Source organism: Oncorhynchus kisutch, linkage group LG22 (assembly GCF_002021735.2).
Source record: "Oncorhynchus kisutch isolate 150728-3 linkage group LG22, Okis_V2, whole genome shotgun sequence".
NCBI lineage: Eukaryota > Metazoa > Chordata > Actinopteri > Salmoniformes > Salmonidae > Oncorhynchus > Oncorhynchus kisutch.
This window is the reverse complement of record NC_034195.2, coordinates 21,677,414-21,701,065: the sequence shown is the minus strand read 5'-3', so window position 1 is coordinate 21,701,065 and position 23,652 is coordinate 21,677,414. Positions and strand designations below refer to the sequence as shown.

At 42.4% G+C, this 23,652-nt stretch overlaps 2 protein-coding genes and 1 pseudogene across 12 annotated transcripts; 1 reads left to right on the top strand and 2 right to left on the bottom strand.

Annotated features, from left to right (window-relative positions):
* Nucleotides 1-125: 125 nt before the first annotated feature.
* klhl36 (kelch-like family member 36) lies at nt 126-12,290 on the top strand. Of its 10 annotated transcripts, none has more exons than XM_031801017.1 (5): nt 126-298; nt 569-937; nt 1,051-2,142; nt 9,339-9,496; nt 9,758-12,290. In XM_031801017.1, exons 2-5 carry the CDS (start codon nt 878-880, stop codon nt 10,329-10,331), a joined length of 1,884 nt encoding a protein of 627 aa, XP_031656877.1. In that variant the 5' UTR covers nt 126-298; nt 569-877; the 3' UTR covers nt 10,332-12,290. The 10 variants fall into 10 exon arrangements, with proteins under 10 accessions (XP_031656877.1, XP_020312107.1, XP_031656878.1 ...); XM_020456518.2 differs by having other exon boundaries at nt 127-737; nt 854-937; nt 1,051-2,124; XM_031801018.1 differs by lacking the exon at nt 126-298 and having other exon boundaries at nt 310-712; nt 854-937.
* A 277-nt stretch (nt 12,291-12,567) lies between these two features.
* LOC109867687 (aldo-keto reductase family 4 member C8-like) lies at nt 12,568-13,694 on the bottom strand (annotated as a pseudogene).
* Nucleotides 13,695-14,383: 689 nt separating this feature from the next.
* Nucleotides 14,384-23,207, bottom strand: tat (tyrosine aminotransferase). 2 transcript variants are annotated; one of them, XM_020456675.2, is made up of 12 exons: nt 22,984-23,207; nt 21,882-22,159; nt 21,662-21,766; nt 21,183-21,250; nt 20,877-21,035; nt 19,856-19,994; nt 19,696-19,748; nt 17,198-17,350; nt 16,006-16,134; nt 15,790-15,873; nt 15,594-15,692; nt 14,384-15,475 (listed from the first exon to the last, which is right to left on the bottom strand). In XM_020456675.2, the coding sequence occupies exons 2-12, from the start codon at nt 22,150-22,152 to the stop codon at nt 15,335-15,337; spliced, it is 1,401 nt and encodes a 466-aa protein (XP_020312264.1). In that variant the 5' UTR covers nt 22,153-22,159; nt 22,984-23,207; the 3' UTR covers nt 14,384-15,334. The 2 variants fall into 2 exon arrangements, with proteins under 2 accessions (XP_020312264.1, XP_020312265.1); XM_020456676.2 differs by having other exon boundaries at nt 21,882-22,165; nt 22,984-23,048.
* Nucleotides 23,208-23,652: the final 445 nt, after the last annotated feature.

Here is a 23,652-nt window from a genome sequence, read left to right as displayed (position 1 = left end):
TGATAGAGGTAATTTATTTCAAGCTATACGTGGGACAGAGAGAGAGAGAGCGCGCGCGCGTGCGTGATAGGCTCGCTAAACAGTCATTTTACAATGGCTGTCTCATAAATCTGCTATTTTCAGGAACCTGAGTTACACCCTATACCCCCAGAATGGACCCGCATGACCACATCCCTCCATGAATTAATGAGCCCAACATATATAGAATAAAATCACTTGTCTCATAAGGACAAATTGGAAAAGGCATCAAAGTGGTGCATATAAACTAAACGTTTCTGCACTGAGGGATTTGTTTGCGGTGAGAAACACTTTTAGCAGTGCAGCGCGCAAACTAACCTTTTAAATCTGTGTTCAATAGCTTGACGTTTTCATCAGTGGGCCCCATGCACTAGCCCTGTGATTGGTTGGATTCACAGACAGTCTACGGCTACTTCCTGGATGAGATCATGGCTGCGACTGAACGACTAAATAATACATTTTAAAACTGCTTTTGAGTCAAGCAAGCTGTAACAACGGGTGATGTTGTGCTACATTTAAACACTGTTTTATTTTTTGTCGATACATTTAGCTGTCGAACATAAAAGCGTCTCGTGTAGATCGTTGCTTGTCTACATGTAGCCTACTGTTGGATCTCAAAGTTGCTGTTGTTGAATAGCTGCTACAATGTAACAAGAAGTCAACATCTCCCAGCGTCCTCCCCATACACGTCAAAGTGAGGTGATACCTTGTAACATGATGTCAGTCAAATTTTTTTTTTACAAACAACCCGAAAGTTAGTGTAGTCCAAGTTGTGACTCCACTTGTGGTTTCTCTGAATTATATCGATTCGTCATCAAATTTCACTGTCTTTCAGATAGTGTTGAATTGATAGAACGCAATGGATAATGGACGACAAAGCCGTGTTTCACGGCCTCAACAGATAATTGAGTCGTCCAAGGTTAGTTGCATGATGTGACATATCAAGCTGGTGTTAGTTTTGTCTTACCTGACCAACTTCCTTTAAGTAAGTTTAACTTTTCATGTAATATTACCTGTTGCTCTGTGTCTCAGGTGTACCGTTGGGCTGAGCAAGCTGACTTCCTCCTGCAGGGTCTGAATGAGCAGCGTCAGCACGGCCAGCTGTGTGACATGGTGCTGGTGGCTGATGAGCAGCGTATCCCAGCCCACCGCGCCCTGCTGGCTGTTTCCAGCCCTTACTTCCAGGCCATGTTCACCCTGGGCATGAGGGAGGAGCGTCAGGCAGAGGTGGAGCTGGTGGGGGCTTCCTACATCGGCCTTAAGGCTGTGGTGGACTTCCTCTACAGTGGGGAGCTGCCTCTGGATGGAGGGAACATTGACTATGTTCTGGAGACAGCCCACCTGCTGCAGGTGTGGAGGGCAGTGGACTTCTGCTGCCAGTACCTAGAGAAGGAGGTGAGTGAGGAGAACTATCTATACCTGCAGGAGCTGGCTCTGCTCTACAGCCTGGAGAGACTAGACACCTACATTGACCACTTCATCCTGGAACGCTTTGCGACCCTTTCCTTCACACCAGGCTTCCTGAGGGATGTCCGGCTGCCCAAGCTCAGCTCCTACCTGGCCAGCGGGCAGGTCCAGCATGAGAATGAGCAGGCTCTGCTCCAGGCTGCTCTCCAGTGGCTGAGCCACATGCCTGACCGCCCTGCCCACGCCCGCCAGCTGCTCTCCCACATACGCTTCCCCCTAATGCCAGCCAGTGATCTGGTGGGGCGCGTCCTCCCGGCCGTACAGGCCCTGCTGCCCCCGGAGGCTGACTGTGAGGTGCTGGTGGAGGAGGCTCTGAACTACCACAACAGGACCAGCGCCCAGCCCGGGCTGCAGACAGGCCGCACCATGCTGCGAGGAGGGGAGGAGCGCCTCCTACTGGTGGGTGGGGAAGTGTCGGAGCGCGGGGAGGAGCTGACTGCAGATGTTAGCTGGCTGGATGGAGACTCTGGTGAATGGATGGTAGAGACCCAGATCCCGGCACAGAGGAGCCACCACTGTGTCGCTGTACTGGGGGGGTTCATCTTCACAGCTGGAGGCAGCTCATCACGAGATAATGGAGGTGATGCTGCCAGCAACCTGCTGTACCGCTACAACCCCCGCGACAACCAGTGGATCAAGGTAAAGCCAAAGATACTGGTAACTAACTAAAATATCTTATCTGCATTGTTTCCAATCAGAGCAAATTAACCATAGTGGGCAGAACAAGCAAGGAGGTGGGCAGAGCCAAGCACGAGTTGGTGAGATCCTATTGGCTCGTTCTTGCATGTACACTGAACAAAAATATAAACGCAACTTGTAAAGTGTTGGTCCCATGGTTCATGAGCTGAAATAAAAGATCCCAGAAATGTTATATATGCGCAAAAAGCTTATTTAAAAAAATATATGTACAACCCTGTTAGTGAGCATTTCCCCTTTGTCAAGATAATCCATCCACCTGATAGGTGTGGTTTATCAAGAACCTAATTAAATAGTTTGATCATTACACAGGTGCACCTTGTGCTGGGGATAATTAAAGGCCACTAAAATGTCAAGTTTTGTTGCACAACACAATGCCACAGATGTCTCAAGTTTTTTAAAGGAGCGTGCAATTGGCATGCTGAATGTCCAGCAGAGCTGTTGCCAAATAATGTGATGTTAATTTCTCTACCATAAGCCGCCTCCGTCATTTTAGAGAACCGCAGACCATGTGTAACCACGCCAGCCCAGGACCTCCACATATGGCTTCTTCACCTGCAGGATCGTCTGAGATCAGCCACCCGGACAGTTAATGAAACTGTGGGTTTGCACAACCGAAGGAATTCTGCAAAAACTGTCAGAAACCGTCTCAGGGAAGCTCATCTGCGTGCTCGTTGTCCACACCAGGGTCTTGACCTGACTTCAGTTTGGCGTCATAACCGACTTCAGTGGGCAACTGCTCACCTTCAATGGCCACTGGCACGCTGGAGAAATGTGATCTTCACGGTTTAATCCCGGTTTCAACTGTACCGGGCAGATAGCAGGCAACGTGTGGGCGAGCGGTTTGCTGATGTCAATGTTGTGAACAGAGTGTCCATTTGTGACAGTGGGGTTATGGTACGGGCAAGCATAAGCTACTAACACAATTGCATTTTATCGATGGCAATTTGAATGCACAGAGATACCGTGACAATATCCTGAGGCCCATAGTTTTTTAATTCATCCACCGCCATGACCTCATGTTTCAGCATTCTAATGCATGGCCCCATGTCGCAAGGATCTGTACACAATTCCTGGAAGCTGAAAATGGCCCAGTTCTACCATGGCCTGCATACTCACCAGACATGTCACCCATTGAGCATGTTTGGGATGCTCTGACTCGACGTGTATGACAGCATGTTCTAGTCATCACCAATATCCAGCAACTTCGCAGAGCCATTGAAGAGAAGTGGGACCACATTCCACAGGCCACAATGATCAGCCTGATCAACTCTATGTGACAGAGATGTGTCACACTGTGTGAGGCAAATGGTGGTCACACCAGAAACTGACTGTTTTTCTGATACACACGCTTACCTTTTTTTAAGGTGTCTGTGACCAACAAAAGCATATCTGTATATCCAGTCATGTGAAATGCATAGATTAAGGCCTAATAAATGTATTTCAATTGACTGATTTCTGTTGGGGAAGGCCTACTGTGTGAATTGTGTGTGTGTCGAATATAGTATTATTTATTTTTCAACTAAAAGACAACTATTTTCTTTGCTATTTAAATACAGGTCTCAGAAAAACAAATACTTTTTAAAGGTATTTGAATATATGCAAGTTATTTGAAAACTGAAAATACATATATTTGATGGCTGCCAAATATTTTATGAAGAACCAGAAACTACAACGGTTAGTTGAATTAGTCTAAATATATAATCATTAGCGCTTGGTTTGGAGGGCTCTCAGATATGAATCTTAATATAACCTATAATACATGGAATCACCTCAACATTAAAGTAGACAATGGAATCAGTCACCTCAACATTAAAGTAGACCCCTTTTGCAGCTTACAAAATGACTAGCAAATATTACTAGCAAATGACTAGCAAATATTATTTATTTTAATTGAGTGATAAGGTAATAGATTAACACTTTACATCAAGTTATACATGTGTAATAACTTTTATTACAATAGCAACATTGTTACATTGGACTTTGTAAATTGCTTTATAATTGCATAATGAGTTATTACATATGAAGCATAAGGAACAGTGACTATTCCACTTGTGTACAGTAGTTACAAAAACTCAGCTCATTGCCATGCAATTAAAATGCAATTACCAAAGTTTTATGTAACAACATGCTAATGAAATTGCTCAAAGTAATTACAGTTTTATTGCACAAGAACAGTTTAATGTTAAGGGTTACTAAAAATGCTAACGGTAACAAAATATGGCTATTAAGTGTCAAAAGAAAACAAAATATCAAAAAACTGCAGTCTTGAATCAACTACAGCCAAGGAAGGTGGAAAATCATGTTAGTTTGTACAGTTGAAGTCGGAAGTTTACATACACCTTAGCCAAATACATTTAAACTCAGTTTTTCACAATTCCGGACATTTAATTCTAGTAGAAATGCCCTGTCTTCGGTCAGGTAGGATCACCACTCAATTTTAAGAATGTGAAATGTCAGAATAATAGTAGAGAGTGATTTATTTCAGCTTTTATTTCTTTCATCACATTCCCAGTGGGTCAGAAGTTTATATACACTCAATTAGTATTTGGTAGCATTGCCTTTACATTGTTTAAGTTGGGTCAAACGTATCGGGTAGCCTTCCACAAGCTTCCCACAATAAGTTGGGTGAATTTTGGCCGATTCCTCCTGACAGAGCTTGTGTAAGAGTCAGGTTTGTAGGCCTCCTTGCTCGCATTCGCTTTTTCAGTTCTGTCCACAATTTTTCTATACGATAGAGTTCAGGGCTTTGTTATGTCCACTCCAATACATTGACTTTGTTGTACTTAAGCCATTTTGCTACAACTTTGGAAGTAAGCTTGGGGTCATTGTCCATTTGGAAGACCCATTTGCGACCAAGCTTTAACTTCCTGATGGATGTCTTGAGATGTTGCTTCAATATATCCACATAATTTTCCTCCCTCAGGATGCCATCTATTTTGTGAAGTTCACCAGTCCCTCCTGCAGCAAAGCACCCCCACAACATGATGCTGCCACCCCCGTGCTTCACGGTTGGGATGTAGTTCTTTGGCTTGCAAGACTCCCCCTTTTTCCTCCAAACATATCAATGGTCATTATGGCCAAAAAGTTATATTTTTGTGTCATCAGACCAGAGGACATTTCTCCAAAAAACGTAGTCTGGCTTTTTTATGGTGGTTTTGGAGCAGTGGCTTCTTCCTTGCTGAGCGGCCTCAGGTTATGTCGAATTTATAGGACTCGTTTTACTGTGGATATAGATACTTTTTTACCTGTTTCCTCCAGCATCTTCACAAGGTCATCTGCTGTTGTTCTGGGATTGATTTGCACTTTTCGCACCAAAGTACATTCATCTCTAGGAGACAGAATGTGTCTCCTTCCTGAGCGGTATGACGGCTGCAGGGTCCCATGGTGTTTATGCTTGTGTACGATTGTTTGTACAGACAAGTCCAGCAAGCGCCAGGACCGTCTCCTAAAGTTGATTCAGCTGCGGGATCGGGGCACCACCAGTACAGAGCTTGCTCAGGAATGACAGCAGGCAGGTGTGAGTGCATCTGCACTAGAGGTCGACCGATTTATGATTTTTCGACACCGATACCGATTATTGGAGGACCAAAAAAGCCGATACCGATTATTGGAGGACCAAAAAAGCCGCTACCGATTTAATCTGACCATTTTTTTTATTTTATTTGTCATAATGACAATTACAACAATACTGAATGAACACTTATTTTAACTTAATATAATACTTCAATATTCCAAGGTAAGAGGTTTTAGGTTGTAGTTAATTTAGTATTTACAGGACTATTTCTCTCTATACCATTTGGATTTCATATACCTTTGACTTTCGGATGTTCTTATAGGAACTTTAGTATTGCCAGTGTAACAGTATAGCTTCCTTCCCTCTCCTCACTCCTCCCTGGGCTCGAACCAGCAACACCAGGACAACAGCCTCCCTCGAAGCAGCGTTACCCATGCAGAGCAAGGGGAATAACTACTAGAAGGCTCAGAGCGAGTGACGTTTGAAACGCTATTAATGCGCACTAACTAGCGAGCCATTTCACTTCGGTTACACCAGCCTCATCTCAGGAGTTGATAGGCTTGAAGTCATAAACAGCGCAATGCTTGACGCACAATGAAGAGCTGCTGGCAAAATGCACGAAAGTGCTGTTTGAATGAATGTTTACGCGCCTGCTTCTGCCTACCACCGCTCAGTCAGATACTTAGATACTTGTATGCTTGTATGCTCAGTCAGATTATATGTAACGCAGGACACGCTAGATAATATCTAGTAATATCATCAACCATGTGTAGTTAACTAGTGATTATGATTGATTGTTTTTTGTAAGATAAGTTTAATTCTAGCTTGCAACTTACCTTGGCTTACTGCATTCGCGTAACATCCTTGTCGTTATTGCGTTGGACTAGTTAACTGTAAGGTTGCGAGCTGACACGGTGCAAATCTGTCGTTCTGCCCCTGAACGAGGCAGTTAACCCACCATTCCTAGGCCATCATTGAAAATAAGAATGTGTTCTTTAACTGACTTGCTTAGTTAAATAAAGATAAATAAATAAACATTTAAAGGGCGCCCAAAATACCGATTTCCGATTGTTATGAAAACTTGAAATCGGCCCCAATTAATTGGCCATTCCGATTAATCGGTCGCCCGCTAATCTGCACGCACAGTGAGGCGAAAACTTTTGGAGGATGGCCTGGTGTCAAGAAGGACAGCAAAGAAGCCACTTCTCTCCAGGAAAAACATCAGGGACAGACTGATATTCTGCAAAAGGTACAGAGATTGGACTGCTGAGGACTGGGGTAAAGTCATTTTCTCTGATGAACCCCCTTTCCGATTGTTTGGGGCATCCAAAAAAAGCTTGTCTTAAGAAGACAAGGTGAGCGCTACCATCAGACCTGTGTCATGCCAACAGTAAAGCATCCTAAGACCATTCATGTGTGGGGTTGCTTCTCAGCCAAGGGAGTGGGCTCACTCACAAATTTGCCTAAGAACGCAGCCATGAATAAAGAATGGTACCAACACATCCTCCGGGAGCTACTTCTTCCAACCATCCAGGAACAGTTTGGTGATGAACAATGCCTTTTCCAGCATGATGGAGCACCTTGCCATAAGGAAAAAGTGATAACTAAGTGGCTCGGGGAACAAAACATCGATATTTTGGGTCCATGGCCAGGAAACTCTCCAGACCTTAATCCCATTCAGAATCTGTGGTCAATCCTCAAGAGGCGGGTGGACAAACAAAAACCCACAAATTCTGACAAACTCCAAGCATTGATTATGCAAGAATGGGCTGCCATCAGTCAGGATGAGGCCCAGAAGGATGAGGCCCAGAAGACAGCATGCCAGGGCGGATTGCAGAGGTCTTGAAAAAGAAGGGTCAACACTGCAAATATTGACTCTTTGCATCACCTTCATTTAATTGTCAATAAAAGCCTTTGACACTTATGAAATGCTTGTAATTATACTTCAGTATTCCATAGTAACATCTGACAAAAATATCTAAAGACACTGAAGCAGCAAACCTTGTGGAAATTAATATATGTGTCATTCTCAACTTTTGACCACGACTGTAGTGTGTTTGAGACAAGAACACTTCCCCTCAGATGGACAGAGTTTCGAAGTTGTTTTTGCTAAGCATCCAACTTGCCATTTGCAATGTTTGCCTACGGATTTGAATTTCTCTGCTGTATTATAACATGAATTGCAGTTGTCCACCTTTTCAGTGGCATGTTGAAAGACTCATACAGTAGTTGAACATCACAACGTATTTATTTTGTATCTGTACAATATATAGTTGCATTTTGTTTGATTATGTACATCTGAGGCAATGGACATTCAAGATAAATGACATTTACAGAATGTTCAGATAGTCACATTTGATCTAAACAATACATGCCTGTCAGATTGGAATAGTATAGGAGATTTGTGTTTTATTCTTTCTATTTTTATCTTCCACATGCAGTTCTAGATACAACCCTGCTATTAGTTGAAGGCAGCCAATCCAATAGTTTCTGAAAAATAGTCACTTCCTGAGATCTGTATTCAAATAGTTTTAAAAAGTAGTAATTTCACCGTGCATTGCCACTTTAAGAGCGCATGAGCAGTAAAGGAAGGAGGAAATAAAGAGAGCTCATTCAGCTCTTTGGGGAGGGGCTCTTGGGTGGCGCGACAGTTTGATTGTGTGTGCTGTAGAAGTTTTGTTTTCAGCGTTTGTAGTTTATAAAGTATTGAACTCAATCATCGGTGTGATCACTTTAGATGGTGGTTGTTTTTGTTTGGGACCGCGCCTGTTATGGATCGCATGGATTAGTAGCAACATTGTTGCGAAGCTTTAACATACAAACCATCGGACAGTCAGACAGTACACACGCAGGCCTGAAGACCACAGCTAAGATTTCTCTTTTTCTCTCTCTCTCTTTCTCTTCCCTCTCGTTCCAGTGCTTTACCCTGCAACAGACTCTCTATTTTTCAAATGCACTTCCCATTGAAGTTCATTAGAGCTGGACTATTATTGCCCTGCCAGAAGTATTTGGATGGGCATTTTAGTTAAAAGGGAGGTTGCTTGCAAGTTGTGTATTGTTATGTGAACTGTATTGAGGTGAGGTGTACTAATGACATGTGGCCTAGAAGACTGGACATTTTTAAGGCCTTTGTTGTGTCGATGAACACCCCCCACATTCATACCCTCTGCACTCATCCACTAGAAAATAATACAGATTATTGCAAATCCTCTGTTGATGACTGGGTTCGTTCTCGTATGAAGTTGCTTTTGAATTGCTCTGCCATTATTAGTATTATTGTATAAGGTATTCTTGTTGCGGTTACCCCTGTGCTGTGATGTGGGTTTTATATGGTGTGTTCTCTTTTCTCTCCACTGGCTATCTGGTAAACAGGCTACACTCTAGGCAGTCTCTTCTGCTGATGTGTGTGGGTCTGGTAGTGGTACTCTCTCTATTCTACTCTTTTCCTTTCGGCATGGTTAATACCTGCCTGGCCCAAACAAAATCTTTCTTTACCCCTCTCTAATAAATACCGCTACACTGTATTATAATAGTTGTAGTCACCTCCAAAGCATAGTTAAAACTATAGTTATCCCACCTCTGCTGCAACCCAACCTAACATTTCGAAAATGTCTCCAATTATGTGTCATCTTTACTCTAGAGTGCCCCAATGAATCAGCGGCGTGTGGATTTCTACCTGGGAGCCGTTGGGGAGTGTCTGATCGCTGTGGGAGGGCGTAATGATAATGGGGCTCTGTCGTCAGTGGAGGTGTACAGCCCTGCAGACGACTGCTGGACATACGTAGCAGGACTGCCCAGGTGCGAACTAACACTATTCCTCTATAATGATCTCCCAAAGGGTTACCTGTACTCCTGTCCCTCTGATATTAATTCCACCTGTTAAGCAGCAAGACAACAGAGTAATGAGAACAACACTCTACCTCTAGGGACAGCTCAATGTTATGTCACTGTTCCCAATAGACCTACAATAACTATTATGCCTTCTTAGCTGGCAGACTGGCACAGCTCACATCAAAGCCCTTTCTCTCACCTGTTCCTCTCTTCTCCATGTCTCTGCAGGTTCACCTATGGCCATGCAGGCACATCTGATAAAGGAGTGGTCTATATCTCAGGTGGCCATGACTACCAGATTGGGCCGTACCGGCGAGACGTGTTGAGCTACGACCCCCGAGGAGGAGACATCTGGGTGGAGCGCCAGGCCATGTCATCGGCACGGGGGTGGCACTGCATGACGTCACTTCACCACCTCATCTATGCAGTCGGGGGCAGTGATGACCACGAGGAGAGCATTGATCGTTTTGACATCCTGGCAGTGGAGGCATTTGACCCCCAGAGTGAACAGTGGACCCGTATAGCCCCCCTCCTCCAGCCTAACAGTGAGGCGGGCTGTGGGGTTTGGGGGGGTAAGATCTATGTGCTGGGAGGCTACAGCTGGGAGAGCATGGTGTTCTCACAGGCCACACAGGTGTTTGACCCTGACAAGGGCCAGTGGGTGCGGGGACCAGACCTGCCAAAACGCATCGCAGGGGCTTCAGCCTGTGTGTGCTCAGTGAGACCCCAGCCCTGCAGCCCAGACAGGAAGAGGGCAGGACACAAGGGGAAAGGCAGGCATCACCCCACCCAACCCAACTAAAGAGGATACAGAGGACTGCAGGGAATGGAAGGGGTGAAAAGAGCTATGGAACTGTCAGTGGATTACATATAATATCATCTCTAAAGCACAAAAGTACACAATAGGACTGGTTCTGTATCAGCTGGTTTGTGAAGGCTTCCAACAAGCCTAACACTGGGGATTGTGTGAAAAATGTCTTTGATTTGCTTAGTATTACAATTAAAGCATAATCAATGTGTTCTAACCTAAACGTTTTGTTTGAGTTATGAATTAAGAACTACGGAGTTCCATCAGAATCAGGCAGAAAGGGCAGTGTTGAGACACTTATTCAAATCAAGCCAGCAAAAAAACAACCGCAACATCTGTTCTTTACCTTAAGTGCTACGTTTTCATTTATCATCAAAGTGTCACCTTACAGGGAAACAATTAACACTGGTAGACGACCATTTGCAGGTGTATGCTGCTGATGTTGATGAGGAGCTGGGTAGTAGTCTGGCCTTGTTAACATCAGGTTGAGAAGCAGTTATCTTATCCCCAAGTGACTTCTGTCTCTTGTCTCAAATGGCTGATCCTCAGGGACTGTCATTGAAGTATCATCCAATCTGAAGAACTGAAACATAGCATTTTGTCAGGGTAGGAGAAGTTGTTCTCTACATGGAATTATTGATGTGTAGAAGAGCATTCAGTATAGGGAAGGGTGAACCCTGTCTCACGTGTCTGATACAGGACTTCTAGCCTCAATCCAGTCCTTTCAGTGTCCTCCTCAGAAGTCAAAGATCTGCAGACAACACACTTCCCATTTGACTTCTCACTGCACCCTTTTTCAATGATTGTCAGAATTAATAAATCTCCATAGATTTATGTAGGGAGTTAGTAGTGTGTGTGAAAGTTTAGTTAATAACAATATTGATCTACCAAGACATTGACCTGACATTGATCAAACTATAGCACAAAGACTGATTCCTAATTTAATCAGTCATATTGCTCAAACTGAACTTGATATGAACTCATAGTATGATTCAGCAAGAGCCATATGTAGGTCAAATAAGGAAATATAATCTATATTGGGTTAGAGAAAGTTCACCTTAGTATTTTTCAGAATTTGGTTGGTTTTGACACTCTTGGGGATCAATGCACTACATTGCTGCATATGATCCCTCAGCACCACCTGAAACAACACACACACACACTCCCTGAAGACGCATACACTTCAGATTTGGGTTTCTACCAGAACTCTATTCTAACCTGAGCAGGGCTCCGTTGGTGCTTCAGCAGCTTCTCAGGATCAGTGCCTCCACAGTGACTGCAGGAAGTATTGACACAATCAACTTTTGAAACGTAGAGAGGGATGATTACTGAGTGTCAAAAAGTGCAGGATAGAGTCATATAGTGCAGGATCATAGTAAAGTTGCTACTGTAGGGGAGAATGGGGTGAAGTTAAGCCTCCCTTGTTTCTGGGAAACCGTACACGAAATGTATAATTTGACCAAATATTTAAAAAGAGGTCATCATTTCATGGAGTCTGTGAAGGAAGAAACTACATGGAATAAGTTGTAAGCAAGTTTTTAAAAAATTACATGTATTGTGTTAAGAGATTTCATGATGCTTGTATCTAAATCAATTAGATAGTTTTAAGATTGTTCTATCCATAAATATGAGGCCCTAAACCTAGCATGAAAGTGCATCCTTGTAGCTGTGTGGGCTAATAGTCAAAATGTTTGCCTTGGCGTAAGTTGAGCCAATTGAAAATTGAGCAAATTGAAGTGATTTCTTCCCAGGCGTAATGGAAGGCATTATCGCTAGGAAAGGAGGTAACAACAGGGCCTGGCATATGTTGAAAGTGTTTTTAAAAAGTACAAAGTGTTTGTTAGGTGTTAACCCTGTGTTCAAAGATGCTCAAAATGATTCAAATACAAAAAAGTGACTGTGTTGTGTTGAATTGTGTTTGGGAAATAAAGATAGACATGGTTTTAAAAAGAATGGTGGTAATATTTCATTCAGTACAGAAATTTGTAGGCGGCTTAACTTACCCTGTGCGCGGCTCAACTCACCTCATACCTGGAGTAAGTTGCGCTAAGAGACCACTTTTTGGGGACAAGCTGGGTTTTCAAAACTAACATTTACATGATTTCTGGTTATTTCTTAGGATACACATGTTGAGTATTTGTTAGAAAGAATACTATATTTGCCTTGACGGAGTGATGCTGAATGTAAAAAATGGCTCAATTTACCACACTCTCCCCTATACATGTTATTATCAGGAGAACTCACATGTTTTGGGTCTTCTGGGCCTAGGGGAACCAAAGGGTCTGTAGGCGTTGAGGGTATTGTTGCGAGACTTGCAGAAATCCGCCAGGTTAGACTGGACCAGATAGGGATGCAGCGCCACCTGCAGGAGAGGAGAGAGATGATATGACAGAGCTGTCAAAACGCTCTTTCGGCTGTTGTCCATTCTTGTCTCCTCCCCCGGACCCATTAACAACACCCACACACTCTTTCAGCAAGGTAAACACACACCCGTTTACACATGTAGCATCTATGCATAAACACAGTTTACTGTACATTGTGCTGGATGTATGAGCTGGTTAAAGAAGTGAGGTATAATGCATTATTACGGTATTCATAATATCAGAATGTTGCTTTAGTAGCAGGTTAAAGTCTGATTGAGTACCTGGTTAACTGCAGGGGAAACCTTGGCCACAGAGAACAGTCTCTCCAGTTGGAGGACTTTGAAGTTGGACACCAATACTCTTCACCTTCCCTGAGGCATGCAAGGCCTCCATCCTGCACAGCATTACAGGACAGGCATGGCAATACTCCACACTTGAAGATACCAAACATAGACCACGAAGAAAGACGAACCGTTTTGCTGCTATGAGATACAGTATAATGATGTTAATATAGAGAAGGGGATAAGATCATGTTCTGACCTTCCACAGGTCCAGATAGTGTCAGTGGTGAGCATTTCTCCACCTGCCATAGGGCTCATCACACACTTTCTAGAAGCAATTTAAAAGATGTGAACTCACACAGAGATTTGTTATTGAAATGTCAAGAACGGTATCAGTAGAGACCATTATTCCCTGTATCATCCATGTGATTATTTGTGCCAGTGTCTATGTGTATGTGGTTCCGTGTAGCTCAGTTGGTAGAGCATGGGCAGTGCCAGGGTTGTGGGTTCGAGTCCCATGGGGGACCATTATAAAAAAAGCATTAAAATGTATGTACTCGCTACTGTAAATTGCTCTGGATAAGAGTGTCTGCTAAAATGTAAATGTACTGTAATCCCACCTTCAGTCCTACAGAGAAGTGCACCAGGTCCAGATTGTCCAGCTGCAGGTCACTCGGGGACTTGTTTCTCTTGGTCTCTCGCTTCGTTATCATTCCAGTTAATCATTGAACAATGTAAGAAGTACTTCACCACTATTGTGTATTTTTGTGTACACTCAGGAAACGAGGGCTGTTGTAAAGACTCAGGGGAATGTGGGATCCTCATGCCCAAACAATATGTGGTAGGAAAGGTGTGAGATTACATAGGCAGATGCACTGTGCTATATATGTGATATTGTACAATAGTGTCGATTAAATTTAAAGTTTTTGGTAGTGTAATGCAAATACATTCCGGTATGCAGGTCCTGGAGGACAAACAATGTGACCATGTTGAATCTGCTCAGTATGGTCCCAGGCTGCAATTCATATATCAAACAGTAGATTATGCTCTAGTATCAGCAATGAATGATTTCATGCTAGTCATTCATCACACTGATTTTTCATGTTTTACAATCATCTTGAGAAGCATACCATTGAACCACAAGTGTATCTACAGTACAAATAGTCAAACTGATAAATGTATCTGTGTGAAGTAAGATGGGAAGTATTCCAATGTAATATGTATTATTTGTGAGGATGTTTGTTTTCTTTTAATCCAAGAGAGCCTTCATAGCGCTTTGAAACTGAAGGTGATTCGAGATCTTTCTAGGGGGTATAACATTAGTATAAGAGAAAGTTCTGGCAGAAAATCTATAAGAGTACTGAATAAACAATGTATGAAATGACAACAGCTCAAGTCATTCAACATTGTGTTCATGTTTTAATGTTTTAATTATCTTGAAGTCTTTTGAAGATTTACACCTGATCATAAACACTGGGTACATGCAGGCGTGTCAAAGACAAAGGACCAGTGAGTGAAACCCTAACCATGTCCATCTCCATTCTGGACTGATTCAATCCTTAAGCTGTTACATGACATTACTGATGGACAGGTCAGCTCAGGTCAAATCCCCATGTCTGGATTAGGTGTAGGCCTCAATAACAAACTATAATCAATAAATTAGTGGATACATCCTTTGATGTAGTTTTTATATTACCATGAGCTAATGAGTCACAACAAACAAACAGGTATTTCATAGCTTTACTTTGGTTTAAATAACTTTTTCACATAAAGAAAATAACATTCAATATTACATGAAGATAGATTAACAAGTAGATAGCAAAGGTTTTGGTTGAGCATCATAATCCTAGCAAGAACAAGTATGTAACACAGACTATGGAAAGCACTGTATGTAATCTGCTGGTGCTTGAGTTCCATTTGTTTTCCTGTTAGGATCAACCCAACCATTAACCCCATCATGGTTTGAACAAAGGGGGTGGGTAAACCCCCGGTCCCTGGTTCTATAGGCCCAATGGTGTTTTGGTCAACCCAACATATAAAGTAACATTGGAGCCTTGAGAATTGGTACAACCATGAAGCCAAATAATTAGTCAAAGTAAGTTTAACATAAAATGGCCGTACAAAATATAAATATCAGGTCTGCTCATAAATTGAAGTTACCAAAGATGGACGACCACCAATTACATTACTAAATCCTTTGCTCCTGCAGTGCAACAAATTTTCTCACTCCTCTTCCCTAGTTCCTCTTCTTTCTTTCACCCACTCTCTTCCCGTTCTCTTTTTTTCACATTCACTTTTGTCCCTAACTGCGTCCATACTCTCTGGTCTCCCTCCCTCTCTCTCAGGCTGTCTCTCATTGGTCCAGCTCGTTGCTGTCTTGGCTGCAGGATCTGTAGTGGCGCTGGCAAAACTCCCGGATCCGTGCACATGCCTCCACCATCATCTCCTCTGGTACGGTCACCACGATCCGGAAGTAATTTGGGTACTCAAATGCCTGCAGGGAGAGAAGAGTTGTAAAAGACAGAACAAAGACATTTCTCCACCTTTGGTAGACAAAAAGGATGGATGAGACCATTAGATGGATGGATGGATAGATGTGTGTGATGTTTTACCATAGCAGGCAGGCAGAAGACGGACTGCTCAGTCACCAGACGCTCAGTGAACTGCACATCATTCTGGAACTCTGGGAAGTGTTCCATCTCAATCCCCACCTAGAAATGCCAAGAAACACACTAAGTATCCTCGTCTGTTCTATTATCTCCCCACCTACCAACTCCACACCAAGAGTTCTGAACACGTGAGACTCACCATGAGGTACATGGCTCCTGCTGGCAGCACAGGGGTCAGCCCAGGAACAGTGGACAGTTCAGAGAAACAGATCTCTGAGTTTGACTGAGAAAGAAGCAGGAAACCAGTCAATAGACAAGTCAGTATGACAGTCCTACAGACAGATATCCAGATACGTCAATATGTTAGACTACTACCATCTGTAAATAAAGTAAGGTTCAAGGGAGGGGGACTCACCTTGAGGAAACTGATGGTTCTGTAGTAAAACTCCTGGGGCGTGTCGTTCAGGATGCTCTCTATCGCCCCCTGGACAATGGTGCAGGCACCCAGAATCCTCTGGCTAAGCTTAACCAAACCCTGACGAATCTAAACGCAGAAGAGAAACACATTAGATACATAAGAAGTGATTCAAACCCCAGAGGACATGCACAGACTAATTCAACTGTGTGAATATTGGTGTAGTGCAAGGGAACATCAAGCAGATTCAGACACGGGCCGATCTTTTCTTGAGCAGATGGTCAGGGGGACGAAACATAATTACAAATCATTTGTAGACTGCAAATTGACCGCAAGAAGCCCAAACAGATATAATATTTTACTAAAATAATAATTTCAAGCCTTGCTTACATTTGTGTACAATCACATACACTGAGTATACCAAACATTACACCTTCCTCATATGAAGTTGCACCCCCCCTTTTCCCCTCAGAACAGCCTCAATTCGTCTGGGCATGGACTCTACAAGGTGTCAAAAGCACTCCACAGGGATTCTGGCCCATGCCGACTCCAATGCTTTCCACAGTTGTGTCAAGTAGGCTGGATGTCCTTTGGGTGGTGGACCATTCTTGATACACACGGGAAACTGTTGAGCTTGAAAAACCCAGCAGCATTGCAGTTCTTGACATAAACTGATGCACCTGGCACCTACTATCATACCCCGTTCAAAGGCACTTAAATATTTTGTCTTGCCCATTCACTCTCAGAATACACAATCCATGTCTCAATTCTCTCAAGGCTTAAAAATCCTTCTTTAACCTGTCTCCTCCCCTGCATCTACACTGATTGAAGTGGATTTAACAAGTGACATCAATAAGGGATCATATCTTTCACTTGGATTCACCTGGTCAGTCCATGTCAATGGAAAGAGCAGGTGTTCTTAATGTTTGTATACTCAGTGTATATCTCTCTATTATGTGTGGGAATACTTTGGAACAGATTTCCAAAATTAAAATCACTTGGACCTGATTTGTTGGCGTTTTTTACAGTGTTTTACATCCAACAATAAAATGTGAATAAAAATGTTGCTCAGAAAACCTCTGGGACCATGTAAAATCACCCTGTCAGTTAGGGAACACTGGTGTAGTGTATTGTATGTGTATAGATAAACTGGACCTTACATATTTAATTAGTGAGAGGCTGAAGGACTTACCTCTTTCCCGAATATTTGATTCCTGTCATGAATGAGGATCCAGCCCATCCTCCAGCCAGGAACCAACCATCTCTTGGCCAGACCGCCACATGCCAGGATGGGTACATCACTGCTGAGGGACGCCATAGATTGGTACTTGCAACCTGGAAACACCTGATAATGGAGATACAGTAAACGTTCATATCAATACAAAGCACTGTAGAGGACAATGTCAAATCATCAGTGTTAATTTACACTAAAGGGAAAGTGTTTTTACATAGTGATACATGTATAGTCTATCCACACTATAGAGCAGTACACTCAGGGTTGGGCAAATGTCTTGAAAAATACACCCAGCCACCAAGCAGATTGTGGCCAGTAAAAAAGGAAATGCAACAGATGAGACAGATCCAAGATAAATCTGATTTGAAGGCCAGCTTGGGAAGGGAAAATGGTAGAGCTGTGTTGACTAATCAAAAATGTCATTTTGACACAAAGACCCTGATGTTTAGTGGGACTGACATTTTTTATTAAAAGCAACCAAGGAAAGCAAATTTGGCAGTTTTGGAGATTCAAATAGATCAGAATAGAGGGGAAATCTGTGGCTCAGCACAGCTTTCAAAGATGTTCAAAATCTGCCATTTCAGTGTGTTTGAGGCAAACACTTGCAGCCCTCATCTTGATTTTAAATTGGGTAATTCAAAATGTATTAAGCTGTTTTTGAGTATGTAACTGTAATCCAATTACACATTTTTTAAGAAGTTAAATAACTCCAGATGGGCTGGTACAGTAATTGTTATAAGCTGGCTTTCATTAGAGATGAGGCCTTGACGTGTTTGGGATCCGTCCCGCATCCTATTGGTCAGAGCACAGTGACTGACAGTTCAGAAAAAGCTCATCTTAAACCTCACCTCAGACCTAATTTACAAACAGAGCATTTTTGGCACCACTCTAAACTCTCGTGAGCGATAGGCTTTTTCCACAGAGAGGAGCCCACAGGGGCCCTTAGGGAAAGAGCCTGGTGCTTGCCAAACATTCCCCTCTAACCGTGAGATGGAACTGATGCTGCCCAGACACGTCATGCCTCCACGAAGCCCCTAAACACCCCCACCCTCTCAGCCGCTCTCATACTATACTACCCTCACATCTGCATTAATCGCAAACACATGTGAAAAAAGTGCACAGTCATTCTGAGTTCTTCTGTTGTACTGAGTGAGACATTGGTGGATTCAGAGCTCATGTGATTTATGCACTCAACAACCCCAATCACCCCCCCTAAAGGATTCACAAATCACCCCAACCAACTCTCTCCATTCTCACAGGGACTAATCATAAAAAAACACAGATTTCTTGTAAATCTCATCAAGCAATACTGCAAAAATACTGTTCTCCTATTAAACACATCTTTAAACACCTTACAGAATGTCAATTTTAAAAATATATGCTGTTTAACACCCAACAATGGTAAAAACAAATTCCAATACCTTAAACTATCCCCCAAAAATCTTTAAAACAACTCTCGGAAATTACTAAACTAATTCCAACCCTCAAAGCAGAGCAGAGGAGCGCCTACTGACGATTTTGAGGTGAAACAGAGAGCAGCTGCTGCTTCACGAGGTATCTCTACCTGAAAATAAATGATCTAAGTGATTGATAGTTGGTATTCAGCAGGCATAAAAGTATGTCTTATTTACTTTGAAGAACTACAATATAGTGATTTTGTCAGCAGCAGCTCTATAGAGATGAGATGATGACTTGGAATTAAATTATAAAGTAATCAAATAAAACAAATGTAATATACACAACAACTGAAATATTTTATTAAAGTAACGTGAATAAATGATGGTTTATATGTGATAAGCATCATGGAACTTTGATTCACTGTTTTATTCTGTGTTGTTACAGCATTCAACCCACATAGTGCTTTTAATGTTTAAAAAAGTATTATTTTTTTTAAACGAAACCGAACCGGCCTCAAAAAGCACTAATCCCTCAGCACTACTACAGTATTACCTCTGTGGCTCATCCTTCACTTGCCCTGGCTGACCTAACCCCAGCACTGTTGCCCCGCCACTGCCAGCCCTGCATTCAGCCTGTGACACCCCTAATCCCCCCAGTGCTGATGTGGACGTGTCAGGCAGGTCTCCTCGGATACCCAGCAGAGCTGAGCCAGGGAAAACCTCCCTGTTACAGAATGTTAAAGAATGTGCCTCGCTGGTAATATGTATTACATGAGGGTCAGTGGCCAGCACGTAGGCTATACCCCAGAACTAGAAGCCTCCTCCTGGATGCATGACCTGGCTATTACTCTACTCCACCACACCTCCATAGACCACCATAACCCAATCCACCCTGTGTTAGACCCTAGTAAGCTCAATATCTCCTCAATGCCAGAAGACAATACATTATCCTCTCCTTTTATGCAACAGACACAATGGCAGTTCTCTATTAGTCTGTATAAGTGTTTGTCTGTGTTGTGTTTGTTTCTGAGAGGGCTTCTGTGTGTGTCTTGAACTCACCATGTCACCATAGATCTCATCAGCCAGGATTGGGATGCAATTTTTGGAGGCAACTAGACAAGAGAATAGACACAGTCACACTTGTTTTAGAATAAATCCTTAAATTTTGCTAGAGTGAGAGGGAACACTGTGGCTCAGGGGGTGAATGAACAGAGCTCACCAGAGAGGACATTCTTTAGGTGCTCTTTACTGTAGACAGAGCCGCAAGGGTTGGAAGGATTGTTGATGATCAGGCAGGTTGTCCTGTCATCGATCAGGCTTTCCATGTGCTGAAGATCGATCTCCCATGACTTCTCTGGCTGCAAGGACAGACAAAGCCACTATGAGGCAGAGAGCAGGCACATGCACTTGAAAACACACAAACCTATCTGCAGATTCTGCACTGCCCTAACTATCTCAACTGACCTTTGATCTCTTAGTTCCCTCATTACACATACCTCTGTCTCGGGCGGAGGCAGCTAGCAGAGGCCCATGACTAGAAATAAAACGCTAATGACGGAAGCTGGGACTGCAGCCTGAGACGAGTAGTCTGACTATAAATTAATTTGGTTTGAGAGTTGGTTGGTTTAATGGGAGCTCTGTAAGGTGGCTCAGTAGCAGCTCTTTACATTGTGTGCAGTTGTCATGTAAACACAATGACCTCAAGAGTCACGACATACAACTGTGTCCCAGAGTGACCAGAATTCAGTTTTGAAATGTTGTTCATATTTGTTATGGATGTAATTAAATTCAAAATGATATGCAGCTCCAAGTATTTATGCATTTGTATGTATGTGGTATGTTTGTGTGTGTGTGTGTGTGTGTGTGTGTGTGTGTGTGTGTGTGTGTGTGTGTGTGTGTGTGTGTGTGTGTGTGTGTGTGTGTGTGTGTGTGTGTGTGTGTGTGTGTGTGTGTGTGTGTGTGTAAGCCTAAAGTAAAGATAGTATCCAATGTGATTTATAAGTGCCAGATTTGCACCAGTGAGGAAGAACTCAGCATTTCCCCTGATCTTTCCCTTTCAACAATATATTTTGACCCGCCCTTGCTCTCTTCCTCTCTCTTTCTCTTCACAAAAAAATCTATATCAACCCGCTTTTTCTTTGTTTGCTTTATTTTCCCTCTATTTTGTTCCTTCTCCTCAAAACATGTTTTTGTCACTCTCCCTCCCATTTGAATCCCCCCCCTCTCCCTCCAGTACTCACCAGCAGGTTGTACAGTTTGACCTGGATGCCCAGAGACACAGCCAAAGTCTTGTAGAGGGAGAATCCAGGGCAGGGGATTAGGATGTTGTCTCCAGGGTTACACAGCACCGTGATGGCCAGATCTATAGCCTGGCTGCAGCCACTGGTCAGAAGCACATCCTGCAAGGAAGATAACAAGAGATTTTTAGAGGTCTGTATGTCCTCTAGTTCTGGGGAAAAGTTACAGTAGGGAGACAGAGGTGAATATATGGTGAAGAAATATAAAGTTTAAATGAGGAAAAGGAAGGATGAGTCAGGTAAACGCACCTCTGCCTCCAAGGGGGCCTCGGGGCAAGTGTAGAAGTTTGCCACCACATCTCTGCTCTTCTGATAACCTGTCGATGAGTAGAAGACAACAGCTAATATTTTGTATTGTATACTGTATTCAGTAGTCTGCTGGGACAAAGGGAGATTTCGCATGCATATGTCATTAGAGCTACAATCATCATCAATCATAGCGGGGAACCTATTCAGTTCATCTGCAGACAGGTAAATGGCCCTATTTCACCTAGCTCTCTTAACTTCCCTGACCGAAATTCCATTAATAACATCCAACCTCTCAACCCCTTGCAAGTCACCCAACTCCCCTTTTAGCTGTGCCTCATCTCATATCTTCTCAATTACCATGTCATTTTCTTTACAATTTTTTTAAAATTTTACAACATCTCACTCTATCCTTCGTTTTTTGCACTTGACAAGCTTTTTGAAGTGTTGGTGCTGTGATAAAGGGTTTGCATGAGTCATACCAACAGACGGAGCATAGCCGTTGTATTTGTGTGAGTCAATGGCATCCTTCAAGGCCTGGGTAACTTTTTCATCGGTAGGCAGGTTCCCGAACACTGTAGGGTCCCCTGATGGTGTGACAGGAAGACAAAGGAGTACATAAGAAACATAATTCTGGACAACTGCACATCACAAGTGAACACACGGAGTACATGCAAATAAGATAGTGGTGTAGCATCTCACCAATGGATAGAGCAATCATGGGCTTCCCGGGGTTGGGTGTGAGCTTCATCCCGTCCACAATGGCACGGATGGGATTCAAGGTGTTGATTGACATCTCTGAGGGCCGGATGTTCCATCTCTGCCTGCAGCTCTTGGATTTAGAAACACTGCCTTTCACAGTCTTATGTTGGATACCATTCCCATTAAGACCTTTTCCATTGACGCCATTGAGAGAATTATTCTCATTGACACCATTCCCATTCATTTTGACCACATAGGAATTGTCCTCCATGTTGCAACTGCAGCTCCAGATGAAAGTCAAATTGGGAGAAAAAGATAGGTAAAACAAATAGATTTCGATGAATAATTCCTGCATTGCATTTTTTTGAAAAATATCATACAAATAAAATACTATACTATACTAATATTATGAATGAATATACAAATAATACATTGGAAAACTGCAAATAAACTTGTTGGATAATTAAACATCAGTGCAGAGAAGTAGGCTAGCCCAGATGTTCAATTACCCATGTAAATTCAACAGGTGCCATGTCTATAAAATCCAGATTGAACTCAAACGCGCTGCGCTTACTGTTCTGAAATGAAATGAAGATATGCGCGCAGTTGAACATTAAGGTGGCCTAATGAAGAGCCATCTACTGATCGGACTTGGACAAGTCTATCAATGGCTATCTTATCACAAACGCAGTATAAATACATGCATTGTAAAATCCATACGCTAAGAAGTAAAACAAATTTACATCACGCAAGAACAATAAATGATCAACCTAATTAACGTAAATTTAACCTAATAAAATCGAATCATTTAATCAACTCGTTGAGTTATCCCAAAAATATGAGAAACATAAGAAAATTGAAATAAGACAAAAACAACAAATATTCTAAAACGACAGTGCCTTTAGGCATCTCTTTTAAATAAGGAAATATTTGTTTCTGCATGCGTAATAATAAACATGCGAGCTATACCTTAAATAATTGGCCATAATAAATTTGACCCGTAGCGGATTTTAAATGTCCTGTTAATAAATTTGATATTTACTTGCAAAGGGTAGTTAAATGCGTAATCATACATTTAAATGACAAAATAATGTTTAAATACCTTTACAATCTCAAAATAATTTCACACTCCAAATGAAGGAATTCAGGTAAAATACTCTATATGTACTTATACTGATAAGTCTGTTATAAACCAGCTTTATAGCAAGCCCCCGAAAATGGGTGTTGAACCCTGCCCATCACTTCATTGGTGGAGACTGAGTGTTGTGCCATACATGCCTGTTACACCATTCCCAAAAATGTGAAACACCTCAAGGTTTGGGTTTAACTGTATCATTTAACTCTTTCCAAAGGATATATACGAGACTCGTGACAGGAGACCCATGTGCTGTCCTCGTGCGCAACGCGCACATTTTCATGAATGAGAGATCTTTTTTTTTCTAAAGAAGCATCAATCAGTTTCGATTAATCAAAGTATTTGATTTCAGCCTCTAACAACTGATCTCTCAAAAACGTGTTGAGGCTCAGTCATTTTGAGTGCAGTTTAGGATTAGCATGATTTTTCCATTGTAAAAAAAAAAAAAAATGTAAAAATGGGGGTAAGTAAGCTAATAGACCCGAATCTATGGAACAGCTACACCTTGCTTACACGATGGTCTCTCCAGAACTGGTTTTGACAGTGGTGTTTCAATGCTCCATGCATTGGGTTATTTTGCAATCCAGTTTCTGAAGTGAATTATGATTTCTGGCAAATGACCCAAATGACCACAGC

Excerpts from the sequence above, each read along its gene's own strand:
- klhl36 (XM_031801017.1), top strand. The coding sequence starts at position 878 with ATGGATAATGGACGACAAAGCCGTGTTTCACGGCCTCAACAGATAATT. Across the intron at positions 2,143-9,338 it reads AGGTAAAGCCAAAGATACTG|AGTGCCCCAATGAATCAGCG; the intron begins GTAACTAACTAA and ends TCTTTACTCTAG. Across the intron at positions 9,497-9,757 it reads TACGTAGCAGGACTGCCCAG|GTTCACCTATGGCCATGCAG; the intron begins GTGCGAACTAAC and ends ATGTCTCTGCAG.
- tat (XM_020456675.2), bottom strand. The coding sequence starts at position 22,152 with ATGGAGGACAATTCCTATGTGGTCAAAATGAATGGGAATGGTGTCAAT. Across the intron at positions 19,995-20,876 it reads TCAAACTGTACAACCTGCTG|CCAGAGAAGTCATGGGAGAT; the intron begins GTGAGTACTGGA and ends CTGTCCTTGCAG. Across the intron at positions 16,135-17,197 it reads ATCAAATATTCGGGAAAGAG|ATTCGTCAGGGTTTGGTTAA; the intron begins GTAAGTCCTTCA and ends TTCTGCGTTTAG.